Raw genomic sequence first — 26384 nt, forward strand, 5'->3', positions numbered from 1 at the left:
TCGAAGAGTCATCATTAGTTTTCAACCATGAGATCGATGAAAAAGAGTATGAATCATACCAGCAAGGAAAGGATAAGGTACGCTACACCCAGAATGATTTAACTAGTGAGCTTGAAGAAGCTTACGAGTTAAGTCAGCCTGAGATTTTCCCAGAATTTCAGGAGCGGGTGGAAGAACAAATCTCCATGGCTGACGCATGCTCCGACGAGTCGAAGCGTCAACGGCTAAAGGAGCTCTTCGCAGAGTTCCAGGAGATGTTTGCCAAGGATTCTTATGACTGTGGGGAAACAAACCTACACGTTACAAGAATCCAAACAGATCCCGATGCACCCCCTGTTTTTGTCAAACAATACCGACTTCCGCTGGCGGCTTACGAGTCACTATCGGAAATCGTCAAGAACTTGGAGGAAAGGGGTATCATCTGTCCAGTACACAGTTCATTCAATCATCCGATACTTGGAGTCCTCAAACCTAACGGTCAATTTCGTCTCTGCTCGGACCTAAGACAGTTGAACAAACGTGTTTATATGTCCGGATGGCCCGTGCCATATATTGACCAAAGTTTGGCACAAATACAAGGATCCAAAATCTTCACTGCCCTTGACTGTGCACAAGGATATTGGACGATTAAGATAGATGAAAGGGATCAGTACAAACTGGCCTTTACATTTGGCAAACGACAGTATGCGTGGACCCAATTGCCCTTCGGGTACATAAATGCGGGCCATGAGTTTGCAGTGTTCATGCATAAGGCAATGCCTGATGCCGCTGAACGAGGTACCTTATCCTATGTGGATGACATCCTGATCAAAAGTACAACTTTTGAGGAACATATTCAGGAGTTGAGGCATGTACTGACCCAGCTGAGGAAAGCAGGTGTAAAACTTTCTTTGCAGAAGGCTCAATGGTGCCGGACCAAGGTTAATTTCCTAGGTCATGAAGTCACTGCGGATGGAATTAACCCACAGAAAAAGAAGGTGGAAGCAGTGACCAAGACAAAATCTCCTACAAATCTCAAGGAGTTGAGATCTTTCTTGGGCATGATGAACTACTCACGTAAGTTCATAGATAATTATGCCGAAATTACAAAACCTCTTTTGCAGTTGCTAAAGAAAGGAGTAAAATGGGAATGGAGTGAGCGTCATGAGCAAGCTGTAACTGAGCTCAAGGCCAAACTTATCCAGGCTCCATGCCTTGCTTATCCAGAAGGGGGAAAACCTTTCTTCGTGGAAACAGGTTTCACTGATTAAAGCATAAGTGCAGTTCTTTTCCAAAAACAGGAAAACCGAAACAAGATCATCGCCTATGCCAGCAAGTCATTGTCACCGGTAGAGGTAAAATTCAATAGCTGTGAAAAAGCATTATTGTCAACTGTATGGGCTTTGAAATATTTTAGGAGTTTTATCCAAGGCGAAAGGATCATTGTGGAGACCGCACACCAGCCGCTGCAATACTTGCAGAGTGATCGTATAAGAGATGGAAACTTGTCAAACAGCAGGATAACCACCTGGACAATGTCCTTAATGGGATGGCCATTGGAGATCAGGTACAAACAAAATAATAAGAACCCAGTTGCTCAGGGATTAGCAGAACTCCATGACTGTACCAATACGGAACGTAAAGGTGAGACAACGGAAAATGATTTCCTGGAGGAACAATCATCATCACCATATAAATCTTATGAAGAGAAGTACTGCAAATCGTTACCATGTGTGTACATAGATGGCTGTTCCTTCCATGCCGAGGAAGGATCTGAACGTACATTGGTTGCAGGTATTGGAGTCGTGTGGAATAATACATTCCTAGAAGTATCCGTTGGATACAAAATTGGTTCCAAAAGCAGCCAGGTTGCAGAACTTACTGCTGTGTACAAAGCCGTACAAATGGCTATCGAATATGATATTAAGGAGTTTGTAATCATCACAGATTCTGATTATGTTCGTAACAGCTTTGTGGAGTACTTTCCCGGATGGAAAAGATCCGACATGATGAGAAGCAATAACAAGCCACTAAAGCATGGTAAGATGTTTTGTAAAATTGATGAGATGGTTACCGTCCACAGTCTTATCATTTATTGGAAGAAGGTAAGAGGTCATTCAAAGTATCCAGGCATGGATAAAGAGGGGAATGACCTAGCGGATTCCCTTGCCAAGCAAGCAGCCATTGACGGAGAAGTCTTTGACGTTGACGACCTCATGGGAACTGTCCAAGTGGATGCTATGACAAGGAGTCAGGCCCAAAAAAGAGCTGAAGCCAATGTGGCACTGTGGAGCCAAGATTCCCCTAGTGAAGATCTCATTGCGAGCCAAAAGGGGGATCCGATTATTGGTCTCTTTTATAAGTACATTGAGGATCCACACAACTGTCCCATAACCACGGAAGACTGTATGGGTAAGGAGGAGATACGAATTTTGATGAAAGGTAAGTCCCAATTCTCATTACAGGATGGATTACTGATAAGGACCTTGAAGAACGGTATCACGCAATGGGTAGTACCTGCAGCATACCGAGGTCTGATGTTGCAACATGCACATGATGCCCCAACCGCTGGTCATCGAGGTGAGAAAATAACGTACGAGTTACTACGGGACTACGCTTACTGGCCACATATGTTACAAGATGTGCGAACATATTGTCAGGGATGTCTAATCTGCCCTCAATTCCAGCCACAAGGACCCACTCATCGGGCACCGCTGATGAAAAGGGGGATGTCCATGCCATGGTCAGACATCCAAATTGACTTCATTGGACCAGTAACAACCTCATCAAAAGGAAACAAGTATATGTTAACCATAACTTGTCTGTTCACCAAATGGGTGGAATGTTTGCCGTGCAAAACATGCAGTTCAAGCGTATGTGCATCTCTGCTCATTAACCACGTATTTTCTAGATTTGGTCTTCCCCAGCGCATTGAATCCGATCGTGGAAGTCACTTCACCAGTGAGGTCATGACAAAGATGTGGGAAATCCTACACCGACACATCCACTGTCTCCCCAATCTCCTACTCCTCGTCCTCCTAGATCAAGATTATTACTTTTAATTTTTATGTATTTTATGTTATTTGAAGTCATTTCCCTATCCATATTTGTTTGCAGAGCACTTGCCATACTCTTAACCACATTTTGCTGGCATTTGCAGCCCTCTAGCCCTTTCCATGACATTTTTACAGCCATTTTAGTGCACAAAAGTTCGGGTCCCCATTGACTTCAATGGGGTTAGGGTTCAGGGTCAAGTTTGGGTCAAGTTCGGGTCCCGAACTCGAACTTTATTGTGAAGTTCAGCCGAACCCGTCGAAACCAGAACATCCAGGTGTCAGTTCAACTCTAATCACAATGCAGCCATTGACCTCCCTTGGATGTGGTATCCCTTTGTCACGCTCCCTCTCCGGCGTGGAACCCTGATTCAACGCTAACCATGATCAACATGGTAGGCGCAGAAAAGAACATTGGAAGTTTATAGAGAAGATATCCAATTGGATTGTGAACATCACGGGGACGTGCGACATGGAGGAGCAGTATGTGTGCACACGACTACAAGTACTGACTGATGGGTCTGCCCCCTTCAACTTCTGGATCTCCAAATTGGGCACATAGCCTGAGCTTGCCCTTTACACCTTGGAGGTGCTGGCCTGCCCTGCAGCCAGTGTATTGTCTGAACATTTGTTTAGCATGGCTGGAGGGGGTTATCACAGGTTATATTTCCCAATGTTTTGTGGTGTAACCTAATTTAAAAAATAAATAAATAAAATTAAAACAAAAAACCAGTGTAGGTTCCACCTACACCGCCACATCCACTGCCTCCTCAACCTCCTACTACCTATGGACCTTGTCCTCCTAAATCAAGATTATTATTTTTTATTTCCACGTATTTTATGTTATTTTAAGTCATTTCCCTATCCAGATTTGTTTGCAGAGCACTTGCCATGCTCTTAACCACATTTTGCTGGCATTTGCAGCCCTCTAGCTCTTCCCATGACTATTTTTAGAGCCATTTTAGTGCTCCAAAGTTCGAGTCCCCATTGACTTCAATGGGGTTCGGGGTCAAGTTCGGGGTCAAGTTCGGGTCCCGAACTCAAACTTTTTTGTGAAGTTCGGCCGAACCCGTCGAACCCGAAACATCCAGGTGTCCGCTCAACTCTATTTATGGCCTTTCTATGTTCGTACAGTTGGTCCAACATATGGAGGGTGGAATTCCAACTGTGGAATATTCGCATATCAGCCTATGTTGGGGTATGCCGTTCTGCTGCTGCAGCTCAAGGAGGGTGTGCTTTGTGGTGTACGAGTGGCTGAAGTGCATGCAAAGTTTCCTAGCCATTTTTAGGATGTCTTGCAGATGGGTGGAAGACTTCAGGAACCACTTGACAATCAGATTGAACACATGTGCCATGCAGGGTGCATGACTCAACCTTCCTTGATGCAGCGCCGACAACAAGGAGAAAGCCAGGATTTGATTTCTTGATGAAGGACATGGAGAAGTTCCTCCCCTGTGTGACTCCATTCGCCCAGGCAAATGAGGTGTAGAACTGAGGACAAGGTGGAGGATGAGGAGGCAGAGGCTGACATTGTCGCAGGACCAACGGCGTGACAACGTGGAGGCGGAAACAGCCTCACCTGGCCAAGTTGCAGTTGTGGCTGTGCAGGAACCACATTCACGCAGTGGGCAGTAAAGGAAATGTATTGTCCTTGATTGTGGTTACACCTCCACACGTCGGCACTGCCGTGCACTTTGGCAGACACCAACAGGCTCAAGGACTGGCCCACCTTCTGATCTACATGTGTGTGCAGGGCTGGTACTGCCTTTTTTCGCAAAGAAATGATGGCTTGGGACTCTCTACCTCGGTTCGGCACAAGCCATCAGTTCTCTGAAAGGTGCAGTTCACCACGTGGAAAGAGAGGGACTGCAGCACCAGCAACTTGGACAGGAGCACATTCAGCTTCTGCGCGGTTGGATGAGTGCACGCATACTGTTGTCTCTTGGCAATCGCTTCAGCGATCGATTGCTGACGGAATGAGTGATGAGGAGTAGGAGTGGAAGGAGCATGAGCATCAGGACCAGCAGATGATGGGAAGGACATACAGCTCCCTTCGACTGAGGCACCTTAGCCATGCTTCACCTTCTGCCCACAGATTCTACATATTGCCATGTTCACCAACTCCGGCGGCTTAACAAAAAACTGCCACATTGCCGAGTAGGTGATTTTACCCCGAACACTACGCACTGACTGACTGCTACTGCCGTTGCCTCCGTGAGCCCGTGCACTGCTACTTCCCGGGCAGGTAGGCTCCTGCGAAGCGGATGCTCTACCCGGGGCACGTTTGGCTACCGACCTCCCACTGCTGCCACCCTCCTGACTCCCGGCCACACTAATGACTTGCTGGCTCCGCCGTTGCCTCACGGGCAAGCTGCCACACTCTTCTCCCTATGATGAAGCCCCTTTGTCATCCGGCTCTCAAGTGCGATCAGCTACATCATCATCATCGAGTACTGTCTGCACGTCACTGATGTCCTCCACAACCGTCTCTGGGTCAGAAGCCTGACCGCTCGCAACACCAGCTCGCACACCACTCTCCTCATCACTACTTGCCTGCCTAGTGAAGGAAGCGGCGGAAGTCTCCTCCACATCTTGCCAGTAGCTGCTTCCTGTCCTCTAGTACAGTAGCTCATCCTCACTGTATAGTGGAGCTAAGCCCACAGCACACAATACTTCTCTGGCTGAAGGAAAAGAAAAGGACAGAGGCAGGTTGAGGACAGATGAGGGCACAGGGCCTGCTCCCGGGCCATGCCAACTAAGGGTTGTGTCTGATGAACCCACTGACTCTTGGGATGAAGTGGATGACCGAGTCAACCATTCAAGAAACGCTGGGTTGCTCGTCAAGACACGACCACTAGATGACACCGAGAGCTCAGTCCTCTAGCTGTGACTCCTACTGCCACACCCCCTTGCTCTGCTGCGACCTGTGCCTGAAACATTAAGGCCTCTGCCTCTCCTCTGGGCCTGGCACTACTCTGTCTGACATACTATTAGATCAAATAAATAAATAACTAAAAAGGAAATTAAAAACCACCCAAAAAGTCTATTTTTCACTTCACCACACAACGGCTAATAAGCCCTTTTTCCCCCACTAATACACACAAAAACGGCTTTAGAACATTTAACTGCACAGCTAAATTGGCAAATAGGCCCTTATTTTTTGGCACTTATACACGCCACAGAAGGCTTTAGAACATATAACTGCATCGCTGAACGGCAAATATATTTTTATTTTGCTACTATTACACGACAAAAAGAGCTTTCGAACATATAACTGCACCGCTGAATCGACAAATAGGCCCTTATTCTTTTCCACTTATACATGCCACAGAAGGCTTTAGAACATATAACTGCACCGCTGAACAGCAAATATATTTTACTTTTGCCACTAATACAGATGTACCATGGTTAGCACTCCCGCGTTAACTCAAATTTCTTAACTCATTTTATTATCTTGAGACAAAAGCCATTGGAAAGCAATTGAAGGTGTTTGCTTAGATTAGATAACCAAACTCAGAAATCTCTGAAAAACGGAGTGCTAACCATGGTACATCTGTACATGGCAAAAAGAGCTTTAGAACATATAACTGCACCGCTGAACGGCAAATATATTTTACTTTTGCCATTAATACATGGCAAAAAGGGCTTTAGAACATATAACAGCACAGCTGAACGGCAAAAACGCTCTTATTTTTTTCCACTTATACACGCCACAGATGGCTTTAAAACATATAACTGCACCGCTGAACGGCAAATACATTTTACTTTTTCCACTAATACACAGCAAAAAGGGCTTTAGAACATATAACTGCACTGCACAAGGGCAAATAAGACGGAGAAATATTGCACTCAAATAACAAGAACGGTTTGCTGGAATTACAGAGCTGTATAATGGAAATTTGGATCCCCAGTCAGTGCAGCAAGGTGTAATAGGATTGTTCCTATTACCCAGGCTGTCAACTCCCCTAGTGAACCCTGTTTAACATAAATGCTGTGGGATGATTCCTCCCTATCCTTTCCCCACAGATTGAATAATCTTTCCCTGCACTGGTAAATAATTTTTTTAGCACAATGAAGTTTTTTCTAGCACTGTCCCTAGCGCCTGCTGACGTCTCTCCCTGCACTAATTACACTGGAAAATGGCAGAATCCAAGTTGGCTGAGGCGATTTAAAGGGCTGTGACATCACAAGGTTGGCTGGCTGCTGATTGGCTCCATGCATGGCATTATTGGTGATCCCGCCTTCCCCGCCTTGCAGGTCTTTACTTCGGCCACCAAATGGCTATGGTGGGTTTGACTGATGCATCATGATTCATGACACATAAAACGCTGCCCGCTTGAGGTCAGGCTGGTCTCATCGGGGATGCATTTGAGTTGCCTTGTGGTGTGTCAGTATCTTTTGTATATAGACCTTTTGTTTTTGAATTTTTGATCTCTAAGTATGTTGTGCATGGAATATTTGGTATTGATCGGGGATGTAATGTTATGGTCAACCTGGCCATTATCCTGCATTAATTCAAAGTCCCGATGGCTAACTGTATGCTACTTCATGCTTACATACAGACAGCACAAACAGACGCTATTGATATCCATTATTGCTGAAGGAGCACTAACTGGCTGCCTGCTCCTGTACCATTGGTTCTAATTCTTACCGCGATTATGTCCCATTACGATGTTTCTAATGTAAGCGATCAGTGACGGGTGCTTGGCCCACGGGGAGGAGGGGGTGTGCTTAGTGGCATCAGCCCGCCCACCCACCTCCTGACTGGAAGCCTGGCCTGATTTGCTCCACACTTGGGGGGAGAGGCTTGCTCATTAAAATTCAGCTGTGCCGGCGGCCGCGTACGGCCATATCAGCGCCGGTAGGCTCTGCCATGAACAGTGTGGCGGGGTAAGCACTTTACATACCACTGAACTTTAGCTCCTTATTAGCTCCTGATGAGATTGACAACAGTCAGAAACGCGTTGAGTTGGATATAGAAAGGAAGCGTTGGTTTGAATAAGTCTCAGAGAATTTGGTATCTATAGTAGCATGGGCCATATAGCCTACATCAAGCTACAGATATAGGCCTCCCTAGACAGGGAGTTTGAATACCCCTATACTAAGTACATTGCTGTTGGCTGTCTTTTGTTTCACTGGGCATTGTTGAGTCCCGACAATTGGGGCTACTGTGTGAGTGGTATCTGGGGAAGGATGATCATTTGCAGACCTCTCCCAACTTCCCATCACTGTTACATAGTCCTTTACCCTGGGCAGCCACTACTCCTCTCGGCATTTACAGTGTATTTTAAACAAAAAAAATAAGTGGGTCACACCGACCCATTTACCTGGCTGAATAACTATGATATATCCCTGATAGTGGCAAGTACAGTGTTTTTTAAACCAAAATAATAGGTAGATCACACGGACCCAATTATCAGTCTGATGTATCCCTGTGACGGTGACAAGTAAAGGTTTTTTCACCCCCAAAAAAAGGTAGAACTCACTGACTCAATTACCCGGCTGAATAACTATTATATATCCCTGTGATGGTGGCAAGTACAGTGTTTTAAACATCAAAAAAAAGAAGGCCGATCAAACCGACCCAATTAACAGGCTGATTTACTATTATTTATCCCTGTGACAAGGAAAGGTAAAGGTTTTTCTACCAAAAAAATAGGTATGTCTCACCCACACAATTAACAGACTGATTAACTATTATATTTCCCTATAACTGGTGCAAAGGAGTGGGATTGCACCGAACCAAAATGCCAACACGTCACCCTCAGACTGAACAGCAGGATTAAGTCTGGTATTTCTGTCTCGCTGGTGCAGAGGAGCCGTATTGTACCCATCAATAATGCCTACAGGTCACCAGCACACTTTTTAAAACTAATAAAAGCCTAACACTCTCCTCGTCCTGTCCTACACTAGTGAGAGCAGAATGGCGGCGCACCATGTGATCCAGCATTTATGTATGCATGGTCACATGGTGCACTTGCCAATCACAGCCATGCCAATACTAGGAATGACTGTGATGGCTTCCGAGTGCCCACAGCTTAACCGCTTGTTGATTGGCTGAGCTGCAGCCAAGCTTTATTTAAAGTACGAACAAGTAACCCGGACACAGACTTTGGCGCCAAAATCTGGGTTTGGTACTTTGACACCTAAATGTCCGGTACAGTCCCAAACTTGGCAGTCCAGGTTCGCTCATCCCTAGTCACAATATGTGGAAATCTCCTGATTATAGAAGAGCAAACTTTTCAAAAATTCGATTCGGACGATTTGCAAAATTTTCCAAACAGTTTAAATTCAATCCAAATTTATTTTTGACAAATCACGTTAAAAAGCAGCTATTTCCCGACTACAGAGAGCCTGTATATCAGTGTAGAACACTGTGCATTGCAGAAACATGCTTAGGTAGTCTGCTGTGGTAGTGAAACAGTTACTTTGAGTCTGTATGATGGGCAGTTGACAGTCGTCACTCTTAGAATCGCTTCATACTTCACTTATTTAGTGAGTTATGGGACCAAATAACTCAAGTGTGAACTCAGCTTTACAGGTCAATGTTAGTGCCAGGTATGAAGAGCCAAGCAGTGGCCTAAGATTGTACTACAGAGTGAAAGAGGGCACTCCTTTTACACCATTTTCAGCTGATTCCACATAGATTTCTATAGAACCTGTTCTGTTACACACTGAAACAAGTAGTGTCCCCATGACCGAGTGGACATGTTGTCTGCAGTAAGTTTGTGTTGACGTCACTGTTTATTTTGCCCTTCTCATCCGTCACAAGAACAACACAAAAAAAAAATTATCTTGTCTTTTAAACCTCCACCTTCACACAATCAGCATTTGCTCAGTGATCCATCAGTATTGCTAAGGCCAAAAAAAAAACAGGAGTGGATCCAAAATAGAGATGACACGTGATTGGAATATTTTCATCTCTTCTGTGTTTTGTACCCACTCCTGCTTTTGGCTTCCAAATCATGAGCAAATCCTGATGTAAAATAAGGACTGTGTTATACAGGCCTTACGGCTGCTCCAGAGACAGGATCTGTTGTGTTTCTAATTTTTCCTTCCTTCTGACAGATCAGATGAAGGGCAAAATAAATAGTGATGTGAACAAGGGCAAACAGTCACACAGAGTGGGGAGGGTGGTAACAGGATGGGGAGTCAACACAGTGGCCCACTTACAATATGGGAAGGGTGGCAACTGCATGAGAAGTCAACATAGTGGCCCAGTTACAGAGTGTTGAGGGTGGCATCCGCATGAGAAGTTAACATAGTGGTCCAGTCACAGAGTGGTGAATTGGCAAACACATGAGCAGTCAACACAGTAGCCCAGTCACAAAGTGGTGGAAGTGTCAAATGTATTAGGAGTTAAAGGGGTTTTGCCATCTCAGACAATGGGGGCATATAGCTAGGATATGCCCCCTTTGTCTGATAGGTGCGGGTCCCACCTCTGGGACCCGCACTTACAAAAAGAACGGAGCAGGGAAATGAACGGAGGGTGCACTGCGCATGCGCAGCCGACCTCCATTCATTTCTATGGGGCCGCCGAAAATAGCCGAGAGCTGGCTTGGCTTTTTCCATCTGCCCCATAGAAATGAATGGGAGCAGGGGCTGTGCGTGCGTTGTGTGCTCCCATTCACTTCTATGGAAGCAGCGGGGAGTAGCGTTTATTGGTGGATGAACACCGGGAAATCCAGGGTCCTCCAGCTACAGCTCTCCCGGCTCCATTCTCAATGTAGGTGCGGTTCCCAGAGGTGGGGGAAAACAGCAGTGGCAGTAACAGTACAAGATGGGGGTGGCAGTAGAAGAACATGGCAGCAGAGGCAGCAGGTGTGTGGCATCAGGCGAGTGTCAGCATCAGAATAGTGGATGAAGCAGGTGGCCAGAAGAAACGGGTCTCTTTTTACAAAGTTTGGGTGTGGCACCCAGAAAGATCTAGTCTGATGGATCAGGCACTTGCGTGTGGAAATCCTGGCTGATCCACACCTGATTTATTTTCACAAAGGTCAATCTCTCCACATTTTGGGTGGAAAGTTGAGATGTACTTGGGGTATCTTTGCCCACCGCTTCTCTAAACAACCATTCTGATGCCACACCACTGGACTGGCAGGATCGGTTGTCCAGGGATAACAGTTGCGGCCACAAATCAAGTTTAGATGCCTAGTAGTTGGAGATCTTGGATGTCGGGTAGCAGGGTGCAGTCTTAGTTTGCCACCAACTGCAGGTTCAGGTTCTGATCCATGTCTTGCTGCTGCTGGTGACTGGTTTCTTCAGTAGGCGGGTGTAGAAAACTGCTTATTAGAGACTCCAGTCTTAAGTTGCTGCTGATGAAGCTGGTGCTGCTCCTGCCCCCCCCTCCCTCCAGCAGCCATGGCAGTTGAGCGTGAGTGCAGAGGGTCGCCTGCTCAGACCTTCAAGAGGATGGGCGATGGCACATAGCTTCTCTCCTGTCACTTGTGCAAAAAACAACATTTCTATATACATTGCTTGTGCGTGAATGTCCTCCTCCTCCTACAGTTCAGTCCCCACAGGGCTCAGGTGGCCATGAGATGTAGGCGTCACCTCTCCTGTTCCCTGTCCATCCAGATTTATCAGCATTAGAGTTGAGCGAACACCTGGATGTTCGGGTTCGAGAAGTTCGGCCGAACATCCCGGAAATGTTCGGGTTCGGGATCCGAACCCGATCCGAACTTCGTCCCGAACCCGAACCCCATTGAAGTCAATGGGGACCCGAACTTTTCGGCACTAAAAAGGCTGTAAAACAGCCCAGGAAAGAGCTAGAGGGCTGCAAAAGGCAGCAACATGTAGGTAAATCCCCTGCAAACAAATGTGGATAGGGAAATGAATTAAAATAAAAATTAAATAAATAAAAATTAACCAAAATCAATTGGAGAGAGGTTCCATAGCAGAGAATCTGGCTTCCCGTCACCCACCACTGGAACAGTCCATTCTCAGATATTTAGGCCCCGGCACCCAGGCAGAGGAGAGAGGTCCCGTAACAGAGAATCTGTCTTCATGTCAGCAGAGAATTAGTCTGCATGTCATAGCAGAGAATGAGGCTTCACGTCAGCCACCACTGCAACAGTCCATTGGCATATATTTAGGCCCAGCACACACACAGGCAGAGGAGAGAGGTCCCGTAACAGAGAATCTGGCTTCATGTCAGCAGAGAATCAGTCTGCATGTCATAGCAGAGAATCAGGCTTCACGTCAGCCACCACTGCAACAGTCCATTGTCATAAATTTAGGCCCAGCACCCAGGCAGAGGAGAGAGGTCCCGTAACAGAGAATCTGGCTTCATGTCAGCAGAGAATCAGTCTTCATATCATAGCAGAGAATCAGGCTTCACGTCACCCACCACTGTAAGAGTCAATTTTCATAAATTTAGGCCCAGAACCCAGGCAGAGGAGAAAGGTCCCGTAACAGACAATCTGGCTTCATGTCAGCAGAGAATCAGTCTTCATATCATAGCAGAGAATCAGGCTTCACGTCACCCACCACTGTAAGAGTCAATTTTCATAAATTTAGGCCCAGAACCCAGGCAGAGGAGAAAGGTCCCGTAACAGACAATCTGGCTTCATGTCAGCAGAGAATCAGTCTTCATATCATAGCAGAGAATCAGGCTTCACGTCACCCACCACTGTAAGAGTCAATTTTCATAAATTTAGGCCCAGAACCCAGGCAGAGGAGAAAGGTCCCGTAACAGACAATCTGGCTTCATGTCAGCAGAGAATCAGTCTTCATATCATAGCAGAGAATCAGGCTTCACGTCACCCACCACTGTAAGAGTCAATTTTCATAAATTTAGGCCCAGAACCCAGGTAGAGGAGAAAGGTCCCGTAACAGACAATCTGGCTTCATGACAGCAGAGAATCAGTCTGCATGTCATAGCAGAGAATCAGGCTTCACGTCAGCCACCACTGCAACAGTCCATTGTCATAAATTTAGGCCCAGCACCCAGGCAGAGGAGAGAGGTCCCGTAAAAGAGGATCTGGCTTCATGTCAGCAGAGAATCAGTCTGCATGTCATAGCAGAGAATCAGGCTTCACGTCAGCCACCACTGCAACAGTCCATTGTCATAAATTTAGGCCCAGCACCCAGGCAGAGGAGAGAGGTCCCGTAACAGAGGATCTGGCTTCATGTCAGCAGAGAATCAGTCTGCATGTCATAGCAGAGAATCAGGCTTCACGTCAGCCACCACTGCAACAGTCCATTGTCATAAATTTAGGCCCAGCACCCAGGCAGAGGAGAGAGGTCCCGTAACAGACAATCTGGCTTCATGTCAGCAGAGAATTAGTCTGCATGTCATAGCAGAGAATCAGGCTTCATGTCAGCCACCACTGCAACAGTCCATTGGCATATATTTAGGCCTAGCACACAGGCAGAGGAGAGGTTCATTCAACTTTGGGTAGCATCGCAATATAATGGTAAAATGAAAATAAAAATAGGATTGAATGAGGAAGTGCCCTGGAGTCCAATAATATATGGTTATGGGGAGGTAGTTAATGTCTAATCTGGACAAGGGACGGACAGGTCCTGTGGGATCCATGCCTGGTTCATTTTTATGAACGTCAGCTTGTCCACATTGGCTGTAGACAGGCGGCTGCGTTTGTCTGTAATGACGCCCCCTGCCGTGCTGAATACACGTTCAGACAAAACGCTGGCTGCCGGGCAGGCCAGCACCTCCAAGGCATAAAAGGCTAGCTCTGGCCACGTGGACAATTTAGAGACCCAGAAGTTGAATGGGGCCGAACCATCAGTCAGTACGTGGAGGGGTGTGCACACGTACTGTTCCACCATGTTAGTGAAATGTTGCCTCCTGCTAACACGTTGCGTATCAGGTGGTGGTGCAGTTAGCTGTGGCGTGTTGACAAAAGTTTTCCACATCTCTGCCATGCTAACCCTGCCCTCAGAGGAGCTGGCCGTGACACAGCTGCCTTGGCGACCTCTTGCTCCTCCTCTGCCTTGGCCTTGGGCTTCCACTTGTTCCCCTGTGACATTTGGGAATGCTCTCAGTAGCGCGTCTACCAACGTGTGCTTGTACTCGCGCATCTTCCTATCACGCTCCAGTGCAGGAAGTAAGGTGGGCACATTGTCTTTGTAGCGTGGATCCAGCAGGGTGGCAACCCAGTAGTCCGCACAGGTTAAAATGTGGGCAACTCTGCTGTCGTTGCGCAGGCACTGCAGCATGTAGTCGCTCATGTGTGCCAGGCTGCCCAGGGGTAAGGACAAGCTGTCCTCTGTGGGAGGCGTATCGTCATCGTCCTGCCTTTCCCCCCAGCCACGCACCAGTGATGGACCCGAGCTGCGTTGGGTGCCACCCCGCTGTGACCATGCTTCATCCTCATCCTCCTCCACCTCCTCCTCATCCTCGTCCTCCTCGTCCTCCAGTAGTGGGCCCTGGCTGGCCACATTTGTACCTGGCCTCTGCTGTTGCAAAAAACCTCCCTCTGAGTCACTTCGAAGAGACTGGCCTGAAAGTGCTAAAAATGACCCCTCTTCCTCATCCTCCTCCTCCTCCTCCTGGGCCACCTCCTGTTCCATCATCGCCCTAAGTGTTTTCTCAAGGAGACATAGAAGTGGTATTGTAACGCTGATAACGGTGTCATCGCCACTGGCCATGTTGGTGGAGTACTCGAAACAGCGCAACAGGGCACACAGGTCTCGCATGGAGGCCCAGTCATTGGTGGTGAAGTGGTGCTGTTCTGTAGTGCGACTGACCCGTGCGTGCTGCAGCTGAAACTCCACTATGGCCTGCTGCTGCTCGCACAGTCTGTCCAGCATGTGCAAGGTGGAGTTCCACCTGGTGGGCACGTCGCATATGAGGCGGTGAGCGGGAAGGCCGAAGTTACGCTGTAGCGCAGACAGGCGAGCAGCGGCAGGATGTGAACGCCGGAAGCGCGAACAGACGGCCCGCACTTTATGCAGCAGCTCTGACATGTCGGGGTAGTTGTGAATGAACTTCTGCACCACCAAATTCAGCACATGCGCCAAGCAAGGGATGTGCGTCAAATTGGCTAGTCCCAGAGCTGCAACGAGATTTCGCCCATTATCACACACCACCAGGCCGGGCTTGAGGCTCACCGGCAGCAACCACTCGTCGGTCTGTTGTTCAATACCCCGCCACAACTCCTGTGCGGTGTGGGGCCTGTCCCCCAAACATATGAGTTTCAGAATGGCCTGCTGACGTTTACCCCGGGCTGTGCTGAAGTTGGTGGTGAAGGTGTGTGGCTGACTGGATGAGCAGGTGGAAGAAGAGGAGGAGGAAGCCGAGAAGGAGGAGGTGGCAACAGGAGGCAAAGAATGTTGCCCTGCGATCCTTGGCGGCGGCAGGACGTGCGCCAAACAGCTCTCCGCCTGGGGCCCAGCTGCCACTACATTTACCCAGTGTGCAGTTAGGGAGATATAGCGTCCCTGGCCGTGCTTACTGGTCCACGTATCTGTGGTTAGGTGGACCTTGCTACAGATGGCGTTGCGCAGTGCACACTTGATTTTATCGGATACTTGGTTGTGCAGGGAAGGCACGGCTCTCTTGGAGAAGTAGTGCCGGCTGGGAACAACATACTGTGGGACAGCAAGCGACATGAGCTGTTTGAAGCTGTCTGTGTCCACCAGCCTAAATGACAGCATTTCATAGGCCAGTAGTTTAGAAATGCTGGCATTCAGGGCCAGGGATCGAGGGTGGCTAGGTGGGAATTTACGCTTTCTATCAAATGTTTGTGAGATGGAGAGCTGAACGCTGGCGTGTGACATGGTTGAGACGCTTGGTGACGGAGGTGGTGGTGGTGGTGTTGGTGGTACATCCCCTGTTTGCTGGGCGGCAGGTGCCAACGTTCCTCCAGAGGCGGAGGAAGAGGCCGAGGCGGCAGCAGCAGAATAGGCCGAGGCGGCAGCAGCAGAAGAGGTAGCAGGGGGAGCCTGAGTGACTTCCTTGGTTTTAAGGTGTTTACTCCACTGCAGTTCATGCTTTGCATGCAGGTGCCTGGTCATGCAGGTTGTGCTCAGGTTCAGAACGTTAATGCCTCGCTTCAGGCTCTGATGGCACAGCGTGCAAACCACTCGGGTCTTGTCGTCAGCACATTGTTTGAAGAAGTGCCATGCCAGGGAACTCCTTGAAGCTGCCTTTGGGGTGCTCGGTCCCAGATGGCGGCGGTCAGTAGCAGGCGGAGTCTCTTGGCGGCGGGTGTTCTGCTTTTGCCCACTGCTCCCTCTTTTGCTACGCTGTTGGCTCGGTCTCACCACTGCCTCTTCCTCCGAACTGTGAAAGTCAGTGGCACGACCTTCATTCCATGTGGGGTCTAGGACCTCATCGTCCCCTGCATCGTCTTCCACCCAGTCTTGATCCCTGACCTCCTGTTCAGTCTGCACACTGCAGAAAGACGCAGCAGTTGGCACCTGTGTTTCGTCATCATCAGAGACATGCTGAGGTGGTATTCCCATGTCCACATCATCAGGAAACATAAGTGGTTGTGCGTCAGTGCATTCTATGTCTTTCACCGCTGGGGAAGGGCTAGGTGGATGCCCTTGGGAAACCCTGCCAGCGGAGTCTTCAAACAGCATAAGAGACTGCTGCATAACTTGAGGCTGAGACAGTTTCCCTGGTATGCATGGGGGTGATGTGACAGACTGATGGGGTTGGTTTTCAGGCGCCATCTGTGCGCTTTCTGCAGAAGACTGGGTGGGAGATAATGTGAACGTGCTGGATCCACTGTCGGCCACCCAATTGACTAATGCCTGTACCTGCTCAGGCCTTACCATCCTTAGAACGGCATTGGGCCCCACCATATATCGCTGTAAATTCTGGCGGCTACTGGGACCTGAGGTAGTTGGTACACTAGGACGTGTGGATGTGGCAGAACGGCCACGTCCTCTCCCAGCACCAGAGGGTCCACTAACACCACCACGACCATGTCCACGTCCGCGTCCCTTACTAGATGTTTTTCTCATTGTTATGGTTCACCACAACAACAAATATATTATTTGGCCCAATGTATTGTATTCAAATTCAGCGGGATATAAATTTGAGGCCTAGTATTTAGGCGCTGGGTGACCGGTATGGATTTAGTGACAGAATTAGACTTGGAAATGCACAGAAGCGTGTGTGTGAAGTTATTCTGAATGACCCAATGTGCACCTTGAATATTATATACCCTTTTTGGGATAGATTTCAAATAGCTCTGATATAGCAGGAACCACTAAATTATGAAATTGCTAAATTGGGAATTGTACTTCAACCCAGAACAAAAAATGTGCTTTGACGGGCACTAAATAACTTTCCCAGCTACAACAGGACAGCGGTAACGAGAGATTTAGAGGGATTTAAATTTGAGGCCTAGTATTTAGGCGCTGGGTGACAGGTATGGGTTTAGTGACAGAATTAGACTTGGAAATACACAGTAGCGGGTGTGTGTGAAGTTATTCTGAATGACCCAATGTGCACCTTCAATATTATATACCCTTTTTGGGATAGATTTCAAATAGCTCTGATATAGCAGGAACCACTAAATTATGAAATTGCTAAATTGGGAATTGTACTTCAACCCAGAACAAAAAATGTGCTTTGACGGACACTAAATATCTTGCCCAGCAACAACAGTACAGCGGTAACGAGAGATTTAGCGGGATATAAATTTGAGGCCTAGTATTTAGGCGCTGGGTCACCGGTATGGATTTAGTGACAGAATTAGACTTGGAAATGCACAGAAGCGTGTGTGTGAAGTTATTCTGAATGACCCTATGTGCACCTTCAATATTATATACCCTTTTAGGGATAGATTTCAAATAGCTCTGATATAGCAGAAACCACTAAATTATGAAATTGCTAAATTGGGAATTGTACTTCAACCCAGAACAAAAAATGTGCTTTGACGGACACTAAATATCTTGCCCAGCAACAACAGTACAGCGGTGGGTAACGAGAGATTTAGAGGGATTTAAATTTGAGGCCTAGTATTTAGGCGCTGGGTCACCGGTATGGATTTAGTGACAGAATTAGACTTGGAAATGCACAGAAGCGTGTGTGTGAAGTTATTCTGAATGACCCTATGTGCACCTTCAATATTATATACCCTTTTAGGGATAGATTTCAAATAGCTCTGATATAGCAGAAACCACTAAATTATGAAATTGCTAAATTGGGAATTGTACTTCAACCCAGAACAAAAAATGTGCTTTGACGGACACTAAATATCTTGCCCAGCAACAACAGTACAGCGGTGGGTAACGAGAGATTTAGAGGGATTTAAATTTGAGGCCTAGTATTTAGGCGCTGGGTCACCGGTATGGATTCAGTGACAGAATTAGACTTGGAAATGCACAGAAGCGTGTGTGTGAAGTTATTCTGAATGACCCTATGTGCACCTTCAATATTATATACCCTTTTAGGGATAGATTTCAAATAGCTCTGATATAGCAGAAACCACTAAATTATGAAATTGCTAAATTGGGAATTGTACTTCAACCCAGAACAAAAAATGTGCTTTGACGGACACTAAATATCTTGCCCAGCAACAACAGTACAGCGGTGGGTAACGAGAGATTTAGAGGGATTTAAATTTGAGGCCTAGTATTTAGGCGCTGGGTCACCGGTATGGATTTAGTGACAGAATTAGACTTGGAAATGCACAGAAGCGTGTGTGTGAAGTTATTCTGAATGACCCAATGTGCACCTTCAATATTATATACCCTTTTAGGGATAGATTTCAAATAGCTCTGATATAGCAGAAACCACTAAATTATGAAATTGCTAAATTGGGAATTGTACTTCAACCCAGAACAAAAAATGTGCTTTGACGGACACTAAATATCTTGCCCAGCAACAACAGTACAGCGGTAACGAGAGATTTAGAGGGATTTAAATTTGAGGCCTAGTATTTAGGCGCTGGGTGACAGGTATGGGTTTAGTGACAGAATTAGACTTGGAAATACACAGTAGCGGGTGTGTGTGAAGTTATTCTGAATGACCCAATGTGCACCTTCAATATTATATACCCTTTTTGGGATAGATTTCAAATAGCTCTGATATAGCAGGAACCACTAAATTATGAAATTGCTAAATTGGGAATTGTACTTCAACCCAGAACAAAAAATGTGCTTTGACGGACACTAAATATCTTGCCCAGCAACAACAGTACAGCGGTAACGAGAGATTTAGCGGGATATAAATTTGAGGCCTAGTATTTAGGCGCTGGGTCACCGGTATGGATTTAGTGACAGAATTAGACTTGGAAATGCACAGAAGCGTGTGTGTGAAGTTATTCTGAATGACCCTATGTGCACCTTCAATATTATATACCCTTTTAGGGATAGATTTCAAATAGCTCTGATATAGCAGAAACCACTAAATTATGAAATTGCTAAATTGGGAATTGTACTTTAACCCAGAACAAAAATGTGCTTTGACGGACACTAAATATCTTGCCCAGCAACAACAGTACAGCGGTAACGAGAGATTTAGAGGGATTTAAATTTGAGGCCTAGTATTTAGGCGCTGGGTGACAGGTATGGGTTTAGTGACAGAATTAGACTTGGAAATACACAGTAGCGGGTGTGTGTGAAGTTATTCTGAATGACCCAATGTGCACCTTCAATATTATATACCCTTTTAGGGATAGATTCCAAATAGCTCTGATATAGCAGGAACCACTAAATTATGAAATTGCTAAATTGGGAATTGTACTTCAACCCAGAACAAAAAATGTGCTTTGACGGACACTAAATATCTTGCCCAGCAACAACAGTACAGCGGTAACGAGAGATTTAGCGGGATATAAATTTGAGGCCTAGTATTTAGGCGCTGGGTCACCGGTATGGATTTAGTGACAGAATTAGACTTGGAAATGCACAGAAGCGTGTGTGTGAAGTTATTCTGAATGACCCTATGTGCACCTTCAATATTATATACCCTTTTAGGGATAGATTTCAAATAGCTCTGATATAGCAGAAACCACTAAATTATGAAATTGCTAAATTGGGAATTGTACTTCAACCCAGAACAAAAAATGTGCTTTGACGGACACTAAATATCTTGCCCAGCAACAACAGTACAGCGGTAACGAGAGATTTAGAGGGATTTAAATTTGAGGCCTAGTATTTAGGCGCTGGGTGACAGGTATGGGTTTAGTGACAGAATTAGACTTGGAAATACACAGTAGCGGGTGTGTGTGAAGTTATTCTGAATGACCCAATGTGCACCTTCAATATTATATACCCTTTTAGGGATAGATTCCAAATAGCTCTGATATAGCAGGAACCACTAAATTATGAAATTGCTAAATTGGGAATTGTACTTCAACCCAGAACAAAAAATGTGCTTTGACGGACACTAAATATCTTGCCCAGCAACAACAGTACAGCGGTAACGAGAGATTTAGAGGGATTTAAATTTGAGGCCTAGTATTTAGGCGCTGGGTGACAGGTATGGGTTTAGTGACAGAATTAGACTTGGAAATACACAGTAGCGGGTGTGTGTGAAGTTATTCTGAATGACCCAATGTGCACCTTCAATATTATATACCCTTTTAGGGATAGATTCCAAATAGCTCTGATATAGCAGGAACCACTAAATTATGAAATTGCTAAATTGGGAATTGTACTTCAACCCAGAACAAAAAATGTGCTTTGACGGACACTAAATATCTTGCCCAGCAACAACAGTACAGCGGTAACGAGAGATTTAGAGGGATTTAAATTTGAGGCCTAGTATTTAGGCGCTGGGTGACAGGTATGGGTTTAGTGACAGAATTAGACTTGGAAATACACAGTAGCGGGTGTGTGTGAAGTTATTCTGAATGACCCAATGTGCACCTTCAATATTATATACCCTTTTTGGGATAGATTTCAAATAGCTCTGATATAGCAGGAACCACTAAATTATGAAATTGCTAAATTGGGAATTGTATTTCAACCCAGAACAAGAAATGTGCTTGAACGGACACTAAATAACTCGCCCAGCTACAGCACTAGGGACAGATTTAGCTGGATATAAATTTGAGGCCTAGTATTTAGGCGCTGGGTGACCGGTATGGATTTAGTGACAGAATTAGACTGGGATATGGCCAAAAAATAAACAGACTATTGCTGGTTAAATGCACTTGGTGTGACAGCTTCACCCTGATGTAGGCTTTAGCCAAAAAACAACCACACCATTGAGGGTTAAATGCACTTGGTGACAGGCGCAGCTTGCCCCTGATTTTGTATATGGCCAAAAAATGAACAGACTATTGCTGGTTAAATGCACTTGGTGTGACAGCTTCACCCTGATGTAGGCTTTAGCCAAAAAACAACCACACCATTGAGGGTTAAATGCACTTGGTGACAGGCGCAGCTTGCCCCTGATTTTGTATATGGCCAAAAAATGAACAGACTATTGCTGGTTAAATGCACTTGGTGTCACAGCTTCACCCTGATGTAGGCTTTAGCCAAAAAACAACCACACCATTGAGGGTTAAATGCACTTGGTGACAGGCGCAGCTTGCCCCTGATTTTGTATATGGCCAAAAAATGAACAGACTATTGCTGGTTAAATGCACTTGGTGTGACAGCTTCACCCTGATGTAGGCTTTAGCCAAAAAACAACCACACCATTGAGGGTTAAATGCACTTGGTCGCAGCTTGTGCTGGCGCACCACAAGACACAAAATGGCCGCCGATCACCCCAGAAAAATGAGACTGACAAACGGTCTGTGCAGCCTAAAAACAGTGAGCAATTGAGGATCAGCAGCTCAATGATCCACAGCTGCAGATCGATCAGTTAATCAAGTCCTTTGGAGGAGTTAATCTGCCTAATCTCGCCCTACTGTCGCAGCCGCAACCTCTCCCTACGCTAATCAGAGCAGAGTGACGGGCGGCGCTATGTGACTCCAGCTTAAATAGAGGCTGGGTCACATGGTGCTCTGGCCAATCACAGCCATGCCAATAGTAGGCATGGCTGTGATGGCCTCTTGGGGCAAGTAGTATGACGCTTGTTGATTGGCTGCTTTGCAGCCTTTCAAAAAGCGCCAAGAAAGCGTCACAAAAGCGCCAAGAAAGCGACGAACACCGAACCCGAACCCGGACTTTTACGAAAATGTCCGGGTTCGGGTCCGTGTCACGGACACCCCAAAATTCGGTACGAACCCGAACTATACAGTTCGAGTTCGCTCATCCCTAATCAGCATCTGCTCCAGGATGTGAAGGAGTGGAATTACTTTGTTCATCCCGTAGTCCTGGCGACTGACAAATAATGTGGCCTCCTCAAAGCGCCTGAGCAAACGGCAGGTGTAACGCATGAGCTGCCACTGGCTAATGTCAAAGTTACATAGGGGAGTGCTTCTGTCTGCCTGCATCATCAAGAAATCATTAATGGCCTTCCTCTGCTCAAATTGTTGGTCCAACATGTGGGGGATGGCGTTCCAACGGGTGGAAACATTGCAAAACAGGCGATGTTGCGGAACACCATTCTGCCTTTGCAGCTTAAGTAGGGCATGCTTTGCAGTGTAACAGTGGCTCAAGTGCATGCACAGTTTCCTAGCCATTTTCAGGATGTCTTGCAGTTGGGTGGAAGACTTCAGGAAATGCTTTGCAACCAGATTAAAGACGTGTGCCATGCAGGGCGCACTGCTAACACAATGTTCTTCCCGTTGTCGGAAACCATGGTTCCGATATTAAGTTGGCAAGGAGACAGCCAGGATCTGATTTCCTCTTCAAGGACGCAAAGAAGTTCCTCCCCGGTTCATCCAGGCAAATCAAGTGCAGAACAGCGTGACACCGCTGTGCTCTGCACAGGTAGTATGCTGGACTAGCACTCCGAATTGTGCCGGCAGTGGAGGCTAAGGACAAGGTGGAGGATGAGGAAGCAGAGGAGGACATTGCCGCAAGACCCAGAGCTTAAGAACGCAGAGGCGGCAGTGTCATCAGCTGGCCAAGTTGCTGGTGTGGCTGGACAGGAGCATTTCCCTATGTAACTTGGACGTTAACCAGTGGCAGCTCATGCATGACATCTGCCGTTTGCTCAGACACTTTGAGGAGGCCACTTTGTCATTTGCCAGGACTATGGGATGAATGGCGTAATTCCACTCCTTAACATTCTGGAGCATATGCTGATAAATCTGGCTGGACAGGGGACAGGGGATGAGGTGCCTACATCTCATGCCCACCTGAGCCCTCTGGGGGCTGAACTGCAGGAAGAGGAGGAGGACATTCACACACAAGCAATGTATACAGAAATTGGTGTTTTTTCTGCACAAGTGACAAGAGAGGAGCAGGAGAAGCAGGAGGAGCTAGAGGGCGAAGAGGAAGACCAGGCAAATGACCCTGACTGGCCATGGCAGTATGGAGTGGAGATGGAGGCAGGGAGTCCCTCCGAGGCCCTTGCGCAAATGGCCAGATGCATACTGAGTTGCTTGCGTAGTGACAGCAGTATTATCACCATTCGGCAGAGGGATGACTACTGGCTCTCCACCATGTTAGACTATTGCTACTACCGAGACATCCTATGTACTCAGTTGGCTGCTGCCTATGTGTGCCTTTATCCATCCTCTGTGCTCACGTTCCACTGTCATGGCTGCTGGAGGAGGGTGCGAAGGCAGGGGCAGGAGCAGCACCTGCTCCATCAGAAGCAACTTAAGTCTGGAGTCTCTAATGGGCAGTTTATTTCACCCACCTACTGAAGAAACCACCCACAAGCAGCAGGTGATGGCATACTTAGACTGGAGCCTGCGACCTGACTTCTAAAATCCCAAGGATTACTATTAAGCCTAAGTTGATTTGTGGCCGTAACTGGCCGAGTTTGCCCTAGACAAACTTTCCTTCCTGCCCAGTAGTGTGACATCAGAGCGGGTGTTTAGTGTGGCTGGGGGCATAGTTACCCCAAGGAGAACCCTTTTTACCCAAACTGTGGGGAGACTGACCTTTGTGAAGATGAATCAGGCGTGCATCAGCCAGGATTTCCACACGTCAGTGCCTGATGCATCAGACTAGATCATTCTGGGTGCCACATCTAAACTTTATCAAAAGAGACCTGTTTCTTCTGGCCACCTGTTTCAGCCAGTATGCTGATACTACCACCCACCTGATGCCACACACCTGCGGCCTCTGCTGCCATGTTCTTCTACTGCCACCCTGTGACTGGGCCACTGTGCTGTTACTTCCACTGCTGTTGCCCCCCACCCTGTGACTGGGCCACTGTGTTAACTACTCATGTGTTTGCCACCCCCACCACTCTGTCACTGGGAAACTATGTTGACCCCCTCATGCATTTGCCACCTCATCAATCTGTGACTGACCACTATGTAGACTCCTCCTGCATTTGCCACCCTCACTAATCTTTAACTGCACCACTATGTTGACTTCTCATGCAGTTGCCATCCTCACCATTCTCAAACTGGGCCACTGTGTTGACTCCTCATGCTGTTGCCACCCTCCCCACTCTGTGTCACTGTTTGGCCTTGATCACATTACTATTTATTTTGTCCTTCTTCTGATCTGTCAGAAGGACGGAAAAATGAGAAACACAACGGATCCTGTCTATGTAGCAGCTGTAAGGCCTGTATCACACAGTCCCTATTTTGCATCAGGATATGCTCATGATTTGGAAGCCAAAAGCAGAAGTGGTTCCATCCACTCCTTTTTTTTTTTTTTTTTGGCCTTAGCAATACTGATGGATTACTAACAGAGTGAAGGCGGATGCTCAACCGGATCAGAGGAAGGGCAAAATAATCAATGACATCAACACAACAACGACTGAATAAATTCAGATCAAATTGAATCTTTTGGGAAATTTCTGCGATCCTTTTGCAGCCCTGTGGCGATGACTTTTTTTACAGCCATTTTTCAGCCTCAAAGTTCAGGTTCCCATTGACTTCAATGGGGTTCAGTGTCAAGTTGAGAACCCGTTGAACCTGAACATGCTTTGTTCCGCTCATCACTAGTCATTATGTGTATGGCCTGCTTTCTTTTTCCGTCTACAAGATTTTACCTATTAGAAAGTTACAGCAGCTTTTACTTTCTTCAACATTTTTACTGAAGAAACTCTGTTTAATCTCTTGACAACTAATTATCAGACGTTTCCTGGAGCCCAGGAGACACATGAGCTCATGGTGAAAACTTTTCATGCTCCATTCCCTTTACCGTATGTGTGTATATATATGACCATGTGCCTGATCTCCTCACACAAGATCTCTGCATTATGAAGGGTCTGGATTTCTTTATTTATCAATGCATTAATAATGTGAAGATGAAAAGTAATTCCAAGGAAACATCTGCTGTAAGTACAGAATCAGTGTACATTTGAGTACTATTGCTAGTAGCAGTAATAATAGTAGTATTACTAATAAACATGGTTTGTGTATATGATGCTGTCATCTTCAGTAACATTGTATAAAATACTATGAAATCTTCTATCTCACCATAGGCTTCCATACATTTCTTCTCCTTAACTGTATAAGGACATCCTGTTTCCAAATCCACTTGGTTTATTCATCAAGTCTATTGTAAAATATGAACCGCGCTCCATATTGTGTACAAATGGCTTAAAGGAAGAACCAAGTCCCCCCAATATATAAACTGTATTCTATGTGTGCTCCTGGCTGCAGATCTCCACTGATCAGCAGCTTCTTCTGGGTATAATGTAGAGAAGAGATTATAAACTGCAGGGGGTCTAAGAATTACTGCTGGATGGAAGTGCAGACTCCTAATATCATGTGCAGAATGTGACTGATGAGGTGTCCTCAGGTTCTACAGACTCCTTCTTCACATCAGCAGAAGAAGACTTCACAAAGACAAGGACTTATAGCCAGGAAAATGGAGAGAAAGGTTCACTGTGGACATTGCAATGTGAAGGGTTTGGCCAGCCTTTGAAAAATGTACTAAAAGTAGAGAAAATGCTAAAACATGAAAAATAACTGACACTTACCTGGTAAATCCTCCATGGCACAGCTCTGGTGGTCCTCACCAGTATTGTCAGTAATGATGTGCTATACATACAGATATGATGACTGCAGCCGATCTCTGGCCTCAGCGTTAATGCCTGTATATTCAGCAGAAGACAAAGTAATTGTCTGCAGTAGTCACACACTCATGGCATGTCATCACTGCAGGACAATTCATACAGACTGGTGGGGACCCCCAGAACTGCATGAATATCTGTTGCAGATTGAGACACAAAGGTTATTTCCACCATCACGGCAGGTCTAAATAAGAAGAGGCGTAGCATGAACGGGGAAGGAGCAGGTCCGTCTGAGTTATCATTTTCTACAGCTTTGGAAGTTGTCTTACATTACACACTTTGGAAGCTGTCTTACATTTACACACTTTGGAAGCTGTCTTACATCAGACACTTTGGAAGCTGTCTTACATCAGACACTTTGGAAGCTGTCTTACATC

The 26384-nt window shown here is 46.4% G+C and overlaps 1 protein-coding gene across 1 annotated transcript in view; it reads left to right on the top strand.

The window, feature by feature from the left end:
• The first annotated feature begins 2111 nt into the window (after positions 1 to 2111).
• Positions 2112 to 26384, top strand: part of LOC122925464 (olfactory receptor 1468-like) — a 93051-nt gene continuing 68778 nt past the window's right edge. Inside the window, exon 1 of the mRNA XM_044276821.1 lies at positions 2112 to 2421. Within this exon, the coding sequence (XP_044132756.1) occupies positions 2112 to 2421 (310 nt within the window). The remainder of the gene's footprint in view (positions 2422 to 26384) is intronic.

The sequence above is a fragment of the Bufo gargarizans genome, chromosome 2 (genome assembly GCF_014858855.1).
Source record: "Bufo gargarizans isolate SCDJY-AF-19 chromosome 2, ASM1485885v1, whole genome shotgun sequence".
NCBI lineage: Eukaryota > Metazoa > Chordata > Amphibia > Anura > Bufonidae > Bufo > Bufo gargarizans.